This window comes from Octopus bimaculoides, chromosome 7 (assembly GCF_046866305.1).
Source record: "Octopus bimaculoides isolate indiv1 chromosome 7, ASM4686630v1, whole genome shotgun sequence".
NCBI lineage: Eukaryota > Metazoa > Mollusca > Cephalopoda > Octopoda > Octopodidae > Octopus > Octopus bimaculoides.
In genome coordinates, this window is record NC_142934.1 from 31,978,712 (window position 1) to 31,997,830 (window position 19,119).

The following is a 19,119-nucleotide window of genomic DNA, read 5'->3' on the forward strand; positions in this document are numbered from 1 at the left end:
AAGAGTGGAGTTAGCAGGAGAATGTATCAGATAGCCAAAAGGGAAGCTAAGAGACAGGTATTTATAGCCAACGGAGTAGCAGAAAAGAAGTTTGCCAATGTTCAGCAACATGAAGACCAAAGAACTGAAGTATTTCGGATTGTAAGACAGTGTGTGAGAGAAAACCATGATGTCATAGGAGAGAACTGTGTCCGCATGGATGATGGTGCACTTGCGTTTAATGATTCTGCAAAGAAAGAGGCTTGGAGAAGCCATTATGAAAGACTGCTGAATGTAGAGAATGAATGGGAGTAGGAGAGTCTGCCAAAGGTTGACCCAATTGAGGGAGCAGCTATCCAAATCAACAGTACCCAGGTAGATAAAGCAATTAAGGATATGAAGACTGGAAAGCACCTAGCCCATTAGGAATCACTGCTGGGATGCTTAACATGTCAGGCGGTGTGGGTTACGGTCTTGCCACCCGCATCGTAAATCAGGTAGTTCATGAAGGAGTCATACTCAATGACCGGTGTAGCAGCACCATAGTCAACTGCTACAAGCGGAAAGGTGATGCTTTAGATAGAAATAACTACAAGGGTATCAAATTATTGGATCAAGTGATGAAAGTCACAAAGAGGGTCATAGTCCAACTTATTAGAGAGAGAGTTAGCCTAGATGAGATGCAGTTTGGTTTTGTGCCAGGCAGAAGCACTGCATATGCTATATTTTTGGTAAGGCAACTGCGGGAGAAATACCTAGCCAAAGATAAACCTCAGTACTTGGCTTTTGTTGACTTGGAGAAAGATTTTGACAGGGTCCCCCCAATCCCTTTCCTGGTGGTCAATGCGGAAGCTGGGGATAGACAAGAGGCTGGTAAGAACTGTACAAGCTCTGTACAGAGATGCTGTCAGTAAGGTGATGGTTGGCAACGAGTAAAGTGAAGAATTCTGAGTAGAAGTAGGGGTTCACCAAGGATCAGTCCTCAGCCCTCTCTTATTCATTATAGTCCTCCAGGCAATAACAGAGGAATTCAAAACAGGCTGCCCCTGGGAGCTCCTCTATGCTGATGACCTTGCTCTAATAGCTGAGTCACTGCCAAGACTGGAGACGAAGTTTAGGGTCTGGAAGCAAGGTCTAGAATCGAAGGGCCTTAGGGTTAACCTAGCAAAACCAAAGTCTTAGTAAGAAGGCTGTCAAATCACAGCCCCTTCAGGTAGATGGCCCTGCTCGATTTGTAGAAAAGGCGTAGGTATAAACTCCATACGATGTACCCGGTGTAAGCTTTGGACACATAAAAGGTGCAGCGATATCAAAGGAAGGTTAACTGGGAAGATAGTTTTTCTGTGTGGTAGATGCACAGGAGCAATAAACACTGAAGATGTACAGAAAACAGATTCCATCACATGCCAGTGGGAGAAACTAGGAGTAGTTAATAGCTTCCACTACCTAAGCAACCAAGTCTGTAGTGGAGGTGGCTGCTCTGAGAGTGTAGCAACTAGAGTAAGAATAGCACGGGCAAAGTTCATGGAGCTCCTACCTCTGTCATCCACTAAGAGCCTCTTGCTCAGGGTGAAAGGTAGACTGTATGATGCATGTGTGCGAACTGCCATGCTACATGGCAGTGAAACATGGGCCATGAATGCTGAGGACATGCGTAGACTTGAAAGAAATGAAGCTAGTATGATCTGCTGGATGTGTAATGTCAGTGTGCTTACACAACAGAGTGTAAGTGCCCTGCAAGAAAGTTCTGCATAAAACGCATCAAATATGGTGTGCAAGAGAGGCGTCTGCACTGGTATGGTTATGTTATGTATGTATGTATGAAGACATCTGTGTGAGGAAGTGCCACTCCCTAACTGTAGAAGGAACCTGTGGAAGAAGTAGACCCAGGAAGACATGGGATGAGGTGGTGAAGCATGACCTTCGAACATTGGACTTCACAGAAGCACTGACAAGTGACTGGGACCTTTGGAGATATGCTGTAATTGAGAAGACCCGGCAACTAAAGTGAGATCGCAGCCACCCATATCCGGCCCTGTTAAGAATACCCCTAATGCGTCAGGCAATATGATATGCTTGAGAAAACCTGTTGAGTCAAGTAAAACCAATATTGTAGCTGTGGCTAGTGCCCCCTCACTGGCTCTTGTGCTGGTAGCATGTAAAAAGCACTATCCATACGTGATCAATGCCAGGCCCGCCTGACTGGCTCCTGTGCTGGTGCCATGTAAAAAGCACCCACTACACTCTTGTAATGATTGGCATTAGGAAGGGCATCTAGCTGTAGAAACATTGCCAGATCAGATTGGAGCCTGGTGCAGCCGCTGGCTCTCCAGACCTCAGTCAAACCGTCCAACTTATGTTAAGCAATGATGATGAATTTATATATAATTATGTGTGTGTGTTTGTGTGTACCCTTGTCTTGACATCATGTGATGATTGTAAGCATTACCTCCATACAAATGATTGTGTTTTGTTTCCAGTCTTATAAAAACATAGTTGGCTTTGGGAAATATCACTTTGCTTTGATACAGGTGAGTGTTTGTAGCAGGAAGAGATCTGGATGTAGAAAATCTGCCTCAACAAATTCCTTTTGACTCTTCAAGGTTGGAAAGGTTGACATTAAAGTGGTGATGGTTATTAGACAGCAGTATTAACTTCAATTATTTTATTTTCTCTCTTAAATTTTGTTTACTTTTTATTTTGTGTGTTTAGGTGGTTGAGTTTGTGAACTTCAACCTCCCAGTGCATTTCATCAGCACCCTCCTTGGACCAAATTCCTTATTACAGACATTACGCTTTTCCCACCATGAAGAGGTTGGTCTCCTATTTCATTCTTTTCTCTGTGTTTGCATGAAAATTGTCAACTATTAGAATACATTGGTGGTTTGTGTTTTGCGAGATGATTATAATGTTGGAAGATAATGTTTTGGTAATTGCATCTTGGAGGTCAACAATTTTTCAAAGAACATGGAAGGAAATTCTTTAAGTGGTTCATCTCTAGAATGAAGGTTTCCACGTAACATTTGGTACATGGTATATATATGAGAGTAAGACTGAGTCCTGGGAAGAGCAGATGCAACAATTAATTCAAAGTGGAAATGGAAGGTTAGCCATTCAGGGTCTATTGCTGCCTGAGTGTCAGACTGTCCACTAATATATGGTGGGTGTTAGCAACTACTCAGGCCTAGGTAAAGTCTTTTAGCCTCTCTCTTAGTATCTACACTTGTTGTGAAAAAAGAAATATTAGGCCTACTGCCTGCATATTTGCTATCTGCTATGCAACTCATACATGTAGCACAACTAACACTAAATATACATACAATATCATACAGTTACACCAGTGATTCCCAACATGGGGTACATGCCCCACCAGTTGGGCCTAGGATTCATTATTTAATACAAAAGAATCAGTGAATATTTTGTTCATGGTACCAAGATGTAGCTATGTGATGAAGTTGAAAGGAAATACCCTAACACTGCCATTTCAGCAATGGGACTTTTGATTAATTTCCCCATATCTTATTTGGTTGAGTGTGACTTTAGTTCTGTTGATGATTTGCTTCAGACCAAGAGAAGCAGGTTCAAAATTACAAAATTGTCTCCTTGAATCAAGGAAATCCCATAGTCACCAGGCCCAAGGTTCTCATTAAAGCGATTCACTTTTTCTTCTGAGTCAGTAATGTACTCTTTTTGTACTCAGTACTTGATAAAAGAGTTACTGATAAATTCTTTTATATTAAATTATTGTGATAAAATATCAGAAATGAAATTTATTTTTACCAACCACCAGTGGGGCATACATTTCTCTGGAAAGTTATAGTGGGGCCTGGGAAACATTGAGTTACACAATACAATTAAAGCCATCTTGATATTATTGGAGATTGGACCTTATAAACAAGTGTAAAGATAGTAGACATGTGAATCTATCCCAGCTGACACTATTTAAGTAGCACTGACAAATAAATGAATGAATGATGATGTATAGTTTCTCTAACCATTTACCTTCATCTTTCATCCAGATATGTGTCCAACTAATGACAGTCTATCATGGAGTTATGAGTTTAAAGAATGTGCCATTACTAGAAGAAGCATACAGGTATGTCTTATTTGGTGTTGAATTCAGCAGATTTGTTTTTGTGTGAATGCATTGGACAAATTACCTCTACTATATTTTATATTCATCAGTATTAATGAAAGACATTTCAGTGTGTTGCAGCCTATCATATTTACATGATGAAGTGACTGCTTACATTCTGCATAGGATCATCAGTCTCCTGAAGGTTTTGCCTGTGGGAAAGTTTTAACTAAACTGTGCTGTAGATTATGAAATTTTTATTTAATGTGCTCTGCATTTGATGATTACAGTAGTGGGTTGTAACCTCCTCATAGTGTTTACAGCCAGATTGACTCAGTATTAAAGATCTTTCACTGAGAGATTATGTGGTACTGGTCTGGCACTAAAACTGACTCCTTTATTCAAGAGGATACTACAATAACTAGGCTGGCTACAACTCTTTATTTTAATTGTTACATGTATAAAAGTGGCTTTTGCTAACATTCTGGAAAATCAAGACCTCTTTCGCTTTGACTGATTAATTGCTATTAGAAATGTGTAATTAACTCTATAAATTACTGTTCAATAAATTCTTTGATATACCACACAACCTCCTTGGTAAAATGGTAAAAACAAACAAATAGTTTTTGTTTGCTTTTTGTAAAGCAATGTTTTAGTGCTTACTAAGCAAAAGCAAGGAGAGGTTTAAAGAACAAATTTGTATTAAAATTTTATTCAACCATTGATTTTTTTTTGTTTTGTTTTCTTGTTTATATCTCACTGATTTTCACCTGTGGTTTCTTATCATAAAATTTTCTTCAGCTATCCATATTATTTAAATTTATATGGTTTTCACTGAAGTATATCAATGATGAGGATGCAGCTGTAACACTGAGATTAATGATACCAACTCACTTGATACCACCTATGTTATGATACAAATTTCCCTGTTTTAAAATGATCTAATTAAAAACCTTTCATCAAAATTGCATGTTAAATTATGCTCCAAACACTATCCTACTTAAGACAAAGTAATTTGACTAATTCTTCATTATATTCAAAATTTATTAAAACAAATAAAGGATATTTCAACAGAAATATGGTAACAAAAAGGTTAAAATGATCTAAATGAAAATCTTCCATCAAAATTTCATGTTGATTTAGGTTTCAAACACCAGTTCAAAATTAATTGAAACAAGGCAGTGTGCATTTCAGTATTAATGTGATAATGGAAAGGTTGAGGTAACTCATAAAAATATTGAAAAAAATGTTGCGACTTGGTTGTCAGTATTCCAGTGACTGATGATGTATTAGTTAACAAGGTCAATTGTGATTACTTAGATAAAAAAAAATACAGCTCGATATGAAAGATAAATATATAAATTAGGAAATTTCACAATTTTAGCTATTGAGAGTTTATATATTTAAAATTTTATAAATTCTTGTTGGAAATTAAATTCTATAGAATTATAGTTAACTGTAATTCTGCCTTATTGGAAACTAAATTTCAACCTCCCCACCTAACCCCACAAATACATGTATAGATATTTGTGTGTATGTATACACACACTTGCACACATACACGTGGACACACACACACACACACATATCTCACCTTTGAGGTATTTTAAAGCATTGATTAATCTGTCTTTAAGTGCTGGGTTTTAAATTCTCATTTTGGAATGTCTGTTAATGTTCTGATTCATTTGTTTTCTAGGAATGTGGTTGGAGACATTGAAGTTGCTTACAACAGATTACTGAGAGAATGTGGGGAGGAGGAGCAGTTCATCATTGTAGATAATGCTTTTGCAAAGAAAGAATATAATGTCAAACAGGCAGAAACTGTACTGGTCTTCAACCTTGCCGCTCTAGCTGAGATCTACAACACCAAGAATAATCTCATTGTGGTAGGTCTTATTGTCTTGTGTATTTACTGGTCTGGGGCATTATAATTTAGCTAATACTGTACTGACTTCATTAGTTGAGACAACTGATACTTCTTACTTGCAAATAAATCATAAAACTCAGTCTTTATATTGACTTGAAAGTTTTAGTAATAATTTTCTTAGAGTAGTAGTATTGGAGCATAATTTTGATGGGAAGAGATATAATCGATTTGAGTCTCAGTATATCACTGATACTTAAATGTTTTGGCCGTGAGCCTATAAACATAGTGGAAACATGAAAAGATTGTTTTAATTAACCTATGGCAAGCTTCATAATGTAAAAGTAAACTCTCCATAGGCCTAATACACAACTCCCTTTCATTAGTCAGTTATAGCTACTTCACTTTATTTTGCTACTTATTTTGGACAAACACAGCTTGCTTCCCAACCATGTGGTCTTGGGTTCAGTCCCACTGTGAAGCACTGGGTTGACCAAAGTTTTGTGAATGTATTTGGTAGATGGGAACTGAAAGAAGCCTATTGTAAGTGTGCATGTGTATCATTCAGCTACGGTAGTAGTTGAGTAATATTCTTAAGGCTGCAATTTACTCGCATGCAGCATCTTTCAGAACTTGTTACTAATTCAGTTCTTAACCAAATGGAAAACCGTTAACATTTTTGAAGAGGACTGGTCCCTAGCTACATTTTAGTATAATAAAATTGAGATTTGATCCAGTAGATAAAATTTTCAGCGTAACTTTTTTATTTTAAAAGCAAAATATATTTATCTTAGCTTCAATAATAGAAGAAAGTGTGAAGAATTTTATAGTTTTGACCCCACGCAACAAAAAATTTGTATCAAAAAAGTTGTGAAGTAAAATATCATGAAAATAATATATGGCAAAAAATTGGATTGAAGTATAATTAACTTTTTTATTTTAAAAAACAAGCTATATTTTAATTAAGTTTGAATGATAGAGCTCAATTCGAGGAATTTCATGGTATCAATCTCATGCAATGAAGTTTTAGAAGAACATGTTATGAGTGTTTGTTTCTCAAATTTGAGAGTGATGATATAGTTCTATACTTTTTTTATGAATATAGTTCTATAAGGGGACTTTTAATATATGTCACCAGCATCATTGAGATAAGTAAAAAATTATCAGTGACACTGCTAATTGACACATTTGCACATTATTAAATAGCATAATAGCATAGCCTGGAAAAAACATGGATTACATGGAAAAATGCAAGCAAGAGAAATAATATTCTTAAGATTATAAATCTGGAAAAGTACAGGACAAGTTATTACACTTGAAAAAGTTCAAGACAAGTTATTACATCTAGTGAGCTAGAGAACAAGAAAATTTTTACTTAAGATATTGCAGCTAAGGATAAAATTTGAATATTAAATATTATTTGAAGTAAAGATTGTTTGCCAACATAACATGGCAGTCCTGGTTTAGGATGAATGTTGCTGTAATTTAGCTCTAAGAGATATCGTCTCCAGCTGGCTATACGACACGATCTGTGTCCTCGTATTTTCGAACAAGGGAATCTAGCATCCCCACTCAGCTCAAAACAATATCTGTGTATCGCAATTTCCGGGTTATTTCCCTTCATCAGCACAGAATAATTGTTCAGCTAGAGGTGGCGCTGCCAAATTCCCACTCAAAATATATAGTTTCCAAAGTGACAACTAGTTACTGATTTATAAATTAGAAAATTACTATTTGTAAATCTCTCAACGAGAGATATTCAGCAACAGTACAGCTGAGTGGGGATGCTAGATTCCTAGCAGTGAACTAAAACATTCCACTATAATTTGTGAGAACCTCTTAATTATGTTCCAAATACCAGTATATTTCATTTGAAATGTGGTCATGAAAGAGTTAACTTATTTTATATCACTATTTGATACCATTTAAAATGTTTGATAATTCTTTCCTTGTCCTTATGTTCTTAAGAGTAGAGTCATTTGTATGTGCAAACCATTATCTTCTTCATAAGTCTGAGAGTAACGACTGAATATATGGGTTTAATTGTTCAATTTCATATTTCAGATGTGGGCACTGACACCAAGTATATTTGATCTTCTTATCAAACACCTTCATCCCCTGAACCAGCCCCTAGTAGACCGTTATCCTGCAGTCCAGTATGCAACCATTCACTCTCTTTATTCACATTGTACCAGGTAAGTTTTATTTTTTGTTTATTTCTTTGATTTATTTCTCACCAGGTAGGCATAGCTGTGTGGTTAAGAAACTTGGCCATGTAGTCTTGGGACAAGTGTTTTCTACTATAGCCTTGTGCCATCTAAAGCTTTGTGAGTGCATTTGATGGGCGGAAGCTGAAAGAAGCCTGGTGTGTGTATACCCTTGCCTTCACATGACATGTTGGTCTTAAACAAGTATCACTGTCAAACAAATAATGTTGTTCATTTCCAGTTTTCCATGAAAATCTGTCTGGCCATCATCATCATCATCATCATCGTTTAACGTCCGCCTTCCATGCTAGCGTGGGTTGGACGATTTGACTGAGGACTGGCGAACTAGATGGCTACACCAGGCTCCAATCTGATTTGGCAGAGTTTCAACAGCTGGACGCCCTTCCTAACGCCAACCACTCCGAGAGTGTAGTGGGTGTTTTTACACGCCACCGGCACAAAGGCCAACCGGACGGTACTGGCAATGGCCACACTCAAAATGGTGTATTTTACCTGCCACCTGCACAGGAGCCAGTCCAGCAGCACTGGCAATGGTCTCGCTTGAATGTTTATTCACGTGCCACCGGCACAAGTGCCAATAAGGCAACACTGGTAACGATCACGTTTAAATGGTGCTATTTATGTGCCACTGGCACGGGAGCCAGACACCTGCTCTGGCAATGATCATGCTCGGACGGTGCTCTTAGCGCTCCACTAGTACAGGTGCCAACATGATTTCGATTTCACTTGCCTCAACAGATCTTCGCAAGCGGAGTTTAGTATCCAATGAAAGAAAGGTACGCATAAGTGGGCTGGCTACACCCTTGGCAGAGGCCTCGGATTATGGTCTCACTTGGCTTGCTGGGTCTTCTCACGCACAGCATATTTCCAAAGGTCTTGGTCACAAATCATTGCCTCGGTGAGGCCTAAAGTTCGAAGGTCGTGCTTCACCATCTCATCCCAGGTCTTCCTGGGTCTACTTCTTCCACAGGTTCCCTTAACCACTAGGGTATGGCACTTTTTCACGCAGCTATCCTCATCCATTCTCACCACATGACCATACCAATGCAATTGTCTCTCTTGCACACCACAACTGATGCTTCTTAGGTTCAACTTTTCGCTCAAGGTACTTACACTTTGTAGAATATGCACACTGACATTACACATCCATCAGAGCATGCTGGCATCATTCCTTGCGAGCTTACACATGTCCTCAGCAGTCACAGCCCATGTTTCACTGCTATGTAGCATGGCTGTTCATACACATGCGTCATACAGTCTGTCTTTTACTCTGAGCGAGAGGCCCTTTCTCACCAGCAGAGGTAAGAGCTCTCTGAACTTTGCCCAGGCTATTCTTATTCTTTCAGTGCACCCTCCCCCACTTCTAACTTGGTCACCTAGATAACGGAAGCTATCAACTACGTCTAGTTTTTCTCCCTGGAATGTGGCAGAAGTTGTTTTCTGCACATTTTCAGTGTTTATTGCTCCTGAACATCTGCCACATACAAAGACTATCTTGCTAGTTAGCCTTCCTTTGATATTGCTGCACCTCTTATGTGTCCATAGCTTACACTGGGTACATCTTATAGAGTTTCTACCTACGCCTTTTCTACAGATCGAGCAGGGCCATCTACCTGAAGGGGTTTGTGTGTTGTCTACCTTCCTACTTATTAGGACTTTGGTTTTTGGTAGGTTGACTCTAAGGCCCTTCAATTCTAGTCCTTACTTCCACACCCTAAACTTCTCCTCTAGTTCTGATAGTGACTCAGCAATTAGAGCAAGGTCATCGGCATAGAGGAGCTCCCAGGGGCATCCAGTCTTGAATTCCTCTGTTATTGCCTGGAGGACTATGATAAATAGGAGGGGGCTGAGGACTGAACCTTGGTGGACCCCTACCTCTACCCAGAATTCTTCACTGTACTTGTTGCCAACCCTCAACTTACTGACAGCGTTTCTGTACATGGCTCGCACAGCTCTCACTAACCATTCTTCTATCCTTAGCTTCCTCATTGACCACCAGATAAGGGATCGGGGACCCTATCAAAGGCTTTCTCCATGTCAACGAAAGCCAGGTACAGAGGTTTATCTTCGGCTAGGTATTTCTCTTGCAGCTGTCTTACCAGAAATATAGCATCAGTGGTGCTTTTCTCTGGCACGAACCCAAACTGCATTGCTTGGAAATAAGTGAAGTTTGGCAACAGGAAGATATCTGTCCTTAGAAAACCTACCTTGACAAATTCTGCCTGACCCATGCAAACATGGAAAATTGGACGTTAACTGATCATAATGACAAAGCACAAAGTGCTTTCACTTGTAAAATTCTGAGTCCCCATGCAAGAATATCTGAATGTGTGTGTATCTACATAAGTATTATGATCACTGTTTGTGAACTTCATTGATTGTTTAGCAAAGCCAGAGATCTATTTCTATCTCAATATCTGCTTCATATCCACTAAGACATTTGCCTAAAACTATGGTATGAATTTAATTGTATAGTTATCAGTACACATGCACACACACACACACTGTTTATGCACATAAGTGTATCATGTGAGTGTGCATGTGTACATATATACATCAGTGTTGTTTTTTTTCCTTCCTGTTTTTCCCCTGCTATAATGGTTTGGGTGATGTTTATTGTGATCGTACTCTGTGGTTGGATATCCTTGATGCCAATCATTTTTTTTTTTCCAAGTAGGTACTTCATCCATATCTTTGCAGCATCATACTACTGAGTTATCAAGTTTTGTGTGAGACACAAAGACATCACTGCTCTCTAAGCAGTGTCAATGTGAAACTTACACATGACAGATTTCTGTACAGTTTCTACCTACCAAATTTAAGTCATAAGATAATGGGTAATCTGGGGCTATAATAGAAGACAATTTAGGCATCGAATTTGAAGTCATGTGGTTGTGAAGCAAACTTCTTAACCATACCTGCAACTATATATATATGATATGATATAATGAGCTTATTGTAAACAGTGTTTAGGTGCACAACAACTTGTTGGGAAAGGTGAAAAGAAGGGACAGAAAGCAGGCATATAAATCAAGTAAAGATAAACCCTCAATGAAAGCTAGAAGTACATGTACAGTGCACAAAACAAAACCTGACAGACAGAAAAGTGAGCAGTAAAAATGCTGTAAAGAATAAGAGTGCATAAGCATATCAGGAGTGGTGATGACAAATTTAGGGAAGCATGGAATTTTTAAAGTTAGGAACTGTCATGGATAGTTTATTCTATGCTTTGACAGTTATGAGCATGAAAAATGTTTCTAAAAGTCATGGGTGCTGTGTTGGTATCTGATTCTATATGTGCATTTATATTTGTCTTTATCACTTTTATCTGTTAATTAATACTCCATTACATCTTCATTTTTTTTTCCTTTCTTCTATTTACAGACACAGTAACTTCATTTCCAGTAGCAGTTTGCTGACTCAGAACACAGCTCTGGAAGGGTCTGTGCTAGCTGGTGTGAGTCCTGCTACATCTGGTCACTTTACAGCAATACTAAGGCTTCTTGTTGACATACTGTCTCTGAATATGGTCACCTATGACTGCAAGTGAGTATAGCAATGAGTCATTTCTCCAAAAGTAACTGAAATGAGGAGTGGCAATGTCATAGTGGATTAAGCTGCTAACAACAGAAATGAATACTGTGTCATTGAGCAAAGCACTGAATCTTATGTGCCCTACAGCAGCAGGGTAGATAGAAAAAGAAAAAATACATTGAGTCCTTGTCTTATGAACTGAGATGATAAGAATGGAGCTGGTTTTTCATGTTGGCACAGACTAGGAGTGCAATTGCCTATACATCCAGATCCCTTTTTTTAATCTGTGGAGCCAAACGTGCTTAAGTTTGATTTACTTCTTTTTCATAGATTTTCTTTTTCTGGTTATGATAATTTCTAAAGTAGCTTTGTATATTTAAAAGAGTAAAAATAAGTTGCTTGTCTTACTATTTCCAACTGGCACTAAAGCTACATTGCACTCTTCACTTGGAAATTTTCTGCACATATATTGCATTTGGGAGCTTACTATGTGTTCATTGCATATTGCAAAACTAATACTGATGGTGATGAAAGTAGGAGCAATACATTTATGTATTTGATCAGTTGTGGTGACTTTGACTAAATTTTTTGTTTATTCTTGTTTTAGATGCTTGTGCCTCAAGTGGTGTTCAGAAATTGCCAACACTCTCCAAACAAGCCAAAATGTATATCTGACCACAGAATTTGGAGAATTATTAAAGGCATTAATATGGCTTGGTAAGTAATATCACCTAATTTTGATTGTTGTATGAATTTTGATAGCAATTTATTGTTTTCACTTCCATTCTAGCAAAACATGAACCAAAATCTAAATGTTTCCTTTAGCTCTCATATTATTCTTTGCCTATTTTCCTGCGATACCTCTTGTATCCTTTAATTCCATGTCAGCCTCTTCCATTCCTTTTACTCTAGATTCTCCAAACATCAGATTTCAAAATATTATCTCACTTAAAAGCTTTGAGATCTGATTGTATATTCCCATCTTAATACATTCAGTCCTTGTATACCCTGAAAGCCTAGTTTGTGAGATGTTAATATCTTAACTTTGTTTTCTGTAATGACCAGAAGAAACACCTTCTAAAGCAATTGGATATTTATATCCCATCTAAGTTCTTGTATATCTACTTTTAAAAATCTCATCTCAAGTGTATTATTATTCATTTTCTATACCCATTACAAAGGAAGTTTTAAATGCTGTATTAAACAGGTCTACAGTGTAATTCAATGAAGAAGTTGTCTGTACATCTTAGTAATTAAAGCAAAGTCTGAAGTACAGGTGTGGCTATGTGGTTAAAAAGCTTGCTTCCCCAATAACATGGTTTCAGGCTCACTCCCACTGTACAGTATTTTGAGCAAGTGCCTTCTACCATAGCTCCAGCCTGACCAAAGCCTTTTGACTAGATATGTAGATGGAAACTGAAAGAAGTCTGTCATGTATGTGTGTCTATCATCACATTTGTGTATACCCTTGTCTTGATGGCCTGTGATTTTATAAACAAACATCACTGTCATGCAAGCAATTTTGTTCGTTTCCAGTCTTCTATGAAAAACATCTGGCTGTGTGGAAATATTACCCAGCTTCTAAACAGATGAGGATTGATGACAAGATGGGTATCTGGCTGTAGAAAATCTTCCTCGGAAAATTCCATATGACCCATGCAAGAATGAAAAGGTGGACATCAAAACAATGAAAATGATTGTAGGGTAGCCTTTAAGGCTGGTGATTGAATGAAACTATATTGATATTTATATTTTGTTATATGTGAAATATGAGAACATGGAACCTGTGATACCAGCCATTGAGAAAAGAATATTTGAAAGAAGAAATGTTGCAGACTCCTTTATTGGTTTTATAATAGTGTGTGTTGGATGTACTTCTTAACTTGTGCTTTTTGACTCTCGTGAATCCCTTTGCTTCCACAGGTTATGATCAGGAACACCAGATTTGTCTGAGCGCATGCCAGTGTCTACACAATGTGTTGAAATCAAGCCCTTCCATTTCAGATGACATCTTAATTCGGTAATTATCTTTATTTTATTTATAAATTAGCAATGCATCCCGACATTGCCCGGGTATTATGATCTACAGCCACACTGTATTATTTGTTCCTTTCTTATGGGCAGAATTGGCACAGCTGATATATAGTGAACTGACGTAATGGAAGTTATCATTTGTTTAAAAGCGAAGTTGGGGAGGGTACAATTTGCATGGGTTTGCATGAAAGTGCTTTCTGTTCTTAAGAAGGATCACAAACTATGTATTGTTTCATCATATAAAAGGGGGTTAATATGATTTTGCCCAGAAATCACATTTTGAAAATTTAAATTTCCCCCCTGTCTCCACCACAATTTCTTAATTTGTAACTTCTTTTCGAATTGTTTTTTAATCCTTGTAGAAAAATACAGAGGTTACAAATCTGAAAAGTATTTTTTTTCTTTAAGTTTAATTTTTCTTAAAGAAACCTTCAATGCCCCTTCCCCTGCCTCGCCTACCTTTCACCTACTCACTTTCAAAAAGCTAAAAACACCCTATGTTTCACTTTCATCTGATGTTTCCTACATGCATTGAATTGTACTGAAGTAGCAGACATAAAAAATATTAGAGCTCCACCAGAAAACCTGTCATGCTAGAAACAGCAGGTAAACAACATTATTTCTGAAGAAACTTTCCTGCTTTCCAAAATGCTAAAAGTGAAACATTGGGAGTTTATAGTTTTATGAAAGTGGTGAGCTGATGGGTGGATGTTTGGGAATGAGATTTTGGTGTTTCTTTAAGAAAAAAGAAAGAAAATTTTTCAAGAGTTGTATTTTTTTTTTTTTTCTTCATGGATTACCAAGAAAAAATTTCAAAGAATGTGAAAAAATAAAGAAATTGAGGTGGGGAGGAATAAAATAAAAATATTGAGAACCTGTTTTTTGGGGCGAAATCCTAATCTCCTTTATTGAAAACAGGAATTGGAAGAAATTTAGGAAAACAATCTGGGTGGTCAGGGGCACAAATGGACATGCTAGAAACAACAGGTAAAGGACAAGTTTTCTGGGAGAACTTCCTTTTAAGTTTATACCGAAGATCAGGATTTTAAATATGGTTATCACATGAATTATGGAACAGAAAAAGATGATTTCAGTTGGATTTGAGCTGTAATTTTGTGCATGCACACAGCAAGAAATAACAATTTATACACTTTTACTTAGTGTGTGTGTGTGTGTGTGTATGCCAAAGGAAGTTATTTTATGGCATTCTTTCGTTTGAGGCATTTGGAAAACCGATAGTTTATTCTATTAATGTATACGTAATGCAAAAACATTATTTATTGAATGAAAATTTTTTAGAGTAATTACTGTTAGACAAGGAGAAAAAAATGTTACTGACAAGTACTTGAAACTTGCACCATATTCACCGTCTCCAAACATTCTATACCACTAAGCCAATATATACACAAGTTGCAAGAGTGACTTCAACAGTCACACACACACACACACACACACACACACCAATATATACTCAGGCACACATGTAGATACACATGCAAACAAATGAAAGGCAATGAATGTGTGTGCTCACTGACAAAACTTCATGCTGCATCACATTTGTCAGTGAATAGGTCATGGGTTCAAAGCGCTGAAAATATTTTGACACAAATGAAATTTTAATGTTGAAGTGAAACTTGTAATACTTAAATACAGAGGTCCCTTAATGGTACTACTTAAATACAGGTGTTACGTACAAAAAATTTTAGATGTATGTTATGTGGGCGTGTAATGACGCCCTAACCCTAACCAACCTTAAAACTTCCCCTAACCTTCCCCTTCATATCATTACATAGATGCAACGGGACCTCTGTGTTTGAGTAATGCTGTGAAACTAACAGTTTTTGTGTGTTCTTGAATGGCTTACAAACATCTATGCTGCAATTGTTTTTGTTTCAGCACTTGATCTCCAATCAAATCACTTGCTATGCAAATACATCTCCATAGTTTTTTTTAATCACTGTGGATAAATGCCAGCAATTACCTTCTCAGGCTCTCCATTATTTTAATTTCTAAACAGAAACAATTGGGGACAGGGAGTGGGGTTGGAAAAAATTCATTATTTCTCAAATTTTCTTTTTTATAGTATATAAATGTATGTATGGAGAAAAAATATTGAAAAACATCAATACATGTGAGAGTGATAAATAAAGAAGGAGGGTTGTCTATGGATGTGCTAGAAACAATAGCCAAATCGCCCTTAAATCACTCACTTTCCTTCTGAAATATTAACTTTTTTTATTTTTTTACCAAAAATGCTCTTCCCATCGTTTTGAAGTGCAAAAAAAATTGGCCAAAATAGGTCTGGAATAGGATGATGAGGGAATGGGTGTAAAAAGAAAGAGTTTGTCAAGTTCTACCTTTTATACAGATATTCCCCCACCCCACCCCCCAATTCCATCATTTTGAATGCTGTGGCTTAAAATCCCTGAAAAAATTTTCCCTGCAAATTTCTTTATTAATTGTAATCTATGCTGTTTGAAAGGGATCTGTATAAATTTTCATTAAAAGATACCCATCTTCCTGAACGTTTTGAGGGAAAAAAGTCAGATCATTTGAATTTTCCAAAACTCCTCTTTCCACCCCTTCGGAAAAATTCTTTCCCATAAATATTCTGAAGCTACAACATTTAAGCGGTATTTGTAGAAAATTTTGTTAAAAATATCCATTTTTCTGGATGTTGACAAATTCGGGCTAGTAATGGCCTTTTATTTATACAATTTTCTCATTTCATTGTTTGCAATGTTCTCTCTCTCTTTCTCTCTCTCTCTCTCTCTCTCTCTCTCTCTCTCTCTCTCTCTCTCTCTCTCTTTCTCTCTTTCTCTCTCTCTCTCTCTCTCTCTCTCTCTCTCTCTCATTGAATTGAATTGAAATCTATGTTTCTTTGAGGGGAAGGTAAAACTTGACAAACTGCTTCACCCTTTGTTGTTGGGCTACTGTGGTGTTTGTTTAGAAAGGACAGATTGTGACTGTGATAAAATAATGAAAGCAATATTTACTAAGTGAGCCCGATTATACAAAGATATAATTAAACGTAAAATATGAAAATTAGAAAATAAAATGCTTTGAAGAGAGCAGAAATTGAAAGAGAAGAGAAAGTGAAAAGGCAACATTTACTTTGAAGTGGGAGCAGAAAGTGAAAGATGTATGTACGTGTATATGAAATGGACTGGGTTTACGTGTATGTGAGAGAGAGAGAGAGAAAAAGAGAGAATGACTGAGTGAAGGTGTGTGTTGTAAGTATTTTTTTACATGTATGTGTAAGTAGCTCTCACTCGTTCTCTCTCTCTCTCTCTCTCTCTCTCTCTCTCTCTCTTTCTCTCTCTCTCTCTCTCTCTCTTTCTCTCTCTTTCTCTCTCTCTCTCTTTCTCTCTCTCTCTCTCTCTTTCTCTCTTTCTCTCTCTCTCTCTCTCTCTCTCTCACACACACACATTATCTTTCATATACATGTACATAGATACATGTGCATACATCTTTTTTGTATATACGTGTGCATGTGAGAGTGAGTGACTAATTGTATTTCCTCATAACATATAGAAAAATGAATGTCTTTTAAGGTACACACTCGTATAGAAAATGTGACATTATTGTTGTGGTATAAAATGTTTACAATAGTTTACTTATAGTAAAGATTATAATGTTAAAAATTTGTAATGCAAATGTGTAAATGAAAGTAAAGTTCTTTGGTAGCTGAAAGATTACTGAATCTTTTGATACCCCTTACATCAAAATCGGCAACATACACACACACACACATAGAGACTCTCTTTTATATATACATAGGCAGGCAGGCATGCATGCATGTGAAATAAAATGATTTAAGTTTTGATGATCCTTTTCTGAAGGCATGACAGTCATTTTCTCATTCTGGAGGCTGGATGTGTGATGCACTCTGTGTCTCTTCAGATAACATCATCTTGGCAGTGCTGGACACAGCTTACAAAAGTTTCATCTAAGAGTGGTTCCAAATTCTAAATGAGATCTTGCCCAGGAAAGTTATAGAAATAATTATCCATGTACTACTTTTTGGTGATGCTTTTGATCAGATACAGTGACTTGACAACGTAAAGATATGATGTTTTTTACAGTAAATGTTTCTATTTTCACTTTTGTTAAACACAATATTTTAATCATTAAGAAATATTTTTAAGTCAATGTGATTTCAAAAATGTAAGTTGTTTGTACAGTAAGTATTTATATTTTAGCTTTCTTTAAACAGACAATATTTTAAAGTTATTTTTTAATTATTTTCAAGCGAATACCTTTACAAAAATTCTTTTTGACATATTCAAAAAATATTTTAGAGTGAAAATGACTTTTAAAATACAGTAAATATTCCATAAAAGACCCATCCGTAACCTTGGTGTGAAATGATTTTTGTCCATAGGTTTTTCTTCAAGTGCATTCAACATATCTCACCGTCAAAGATTTGGCTGCTATTTCTACCATGCCCTGCTACCACGTAACAGCTATTTGTGATAAAAGACACAAAATACATATTACATGGTAGCAGGGTGTGCAAGAAATAGCAGCCAAATCTTTCCTTTTCTGGAGAAAGGAGCTATTTGTGTGTGATTTCAATGTCACATTCATTGAAAGCATGCGAAATAACATGGAAAAGAATAAAACAGCCCACGAAACAAAACTCTATTGCTGGGAAATTCAGACTTTCCTGGTAACCCAATGGGTCATGGATAGTCTAGTATATACACACACACACACACACATATAAATATATATACATACATACGTGTGTGTGTCTGCCTCTCTCTCTCTCTCTGTTATTTTCTCCTTGTTTTATAATGTAACAGTTGTAACTGAGCCTCACCATCATACAAACAGTGTCATTCATTTCCAATCTTCTGTGAAAACATGTCCAACAAGGAGAAAATATTATCTTTCTTGCAAGCAAGTGAAGGTTGGTGACAAAAAAAGCATCCAACCATAGAAAATTTGCTTCCACAAAATCCATCCAGCTCATGCATGGAAAAGTGAATATAATAAAACAATAAAGATGATTAGTTATTATGATTGGCATCATTATAAGATTGCTTGATATTGTTATATTTTGAAGAGGGACTAAATCTGGTTTAAATGCAACATAAATCATTGAATAAACTAAATTATTTATGCTGCATAGACAACACATTGCCTGTAGCTCTCTCTCATCACAATTGAGCAATTGTTCATTTCTACTAACAACAACAAATAATAGTAATGATATAAGGACAAAAAAACACAGTGTAAGATCATAAACTTAGAAACTGAAAAATGTCAGTGGAAAACAAAGGTGACAACTATTGGTGTGGTTGACTGGTGCTCTGGGCACACCACTCAAATTGCTACCTAAAAGACTGAAGGATGTTGGAATTGAGATAAGCATTATCAACCTGCAGAAAAGTGCCACT

General features: G+C 36.8%; 1 protein-coding gene across 2 annotated transcripts in view; it reads left to right on the forward strand.

The window, feature by feature from the left end:
* The window catches only part of LOC106882826 (serine/threonine-protein kinase SMG1), a 182,020-nt gene that overhangs the window by 42,387 nt on the left and 120,514 nt on the right, over positions 1–19,119 (forward strand). For both annotated transcript variants that reach the window (XM_089355110.1, XM_089355109.1), the window contains 7 exons: positions 2,692–2,793; positions 3,999–4,075; positions 5,751–5,940; positions 7,983–8,113; positions 11,531–11,692; positions 12,288–12,397; positions 13,604–13,700. In XM_089355110.1, the coding sequence (XP_089211236.1) occupies positions 2,692–2,793; positions 3,999–4,075; positions 5,751–5,940; positions 7,983–8,113; positions 11,531–11,692; positions 12,288–12,397; positions 13,604–13,700 (869 nt within the window). The remainder of the gene's footprint in view (positions 1–2,691; positions 2,794–3,998; positions 4,076–5,750; positions 5,941–7,982; positions 8,114–11,530; positions 11,693–12,287; positions 12,398–13,603; positions 13,701–19,119) is intronic.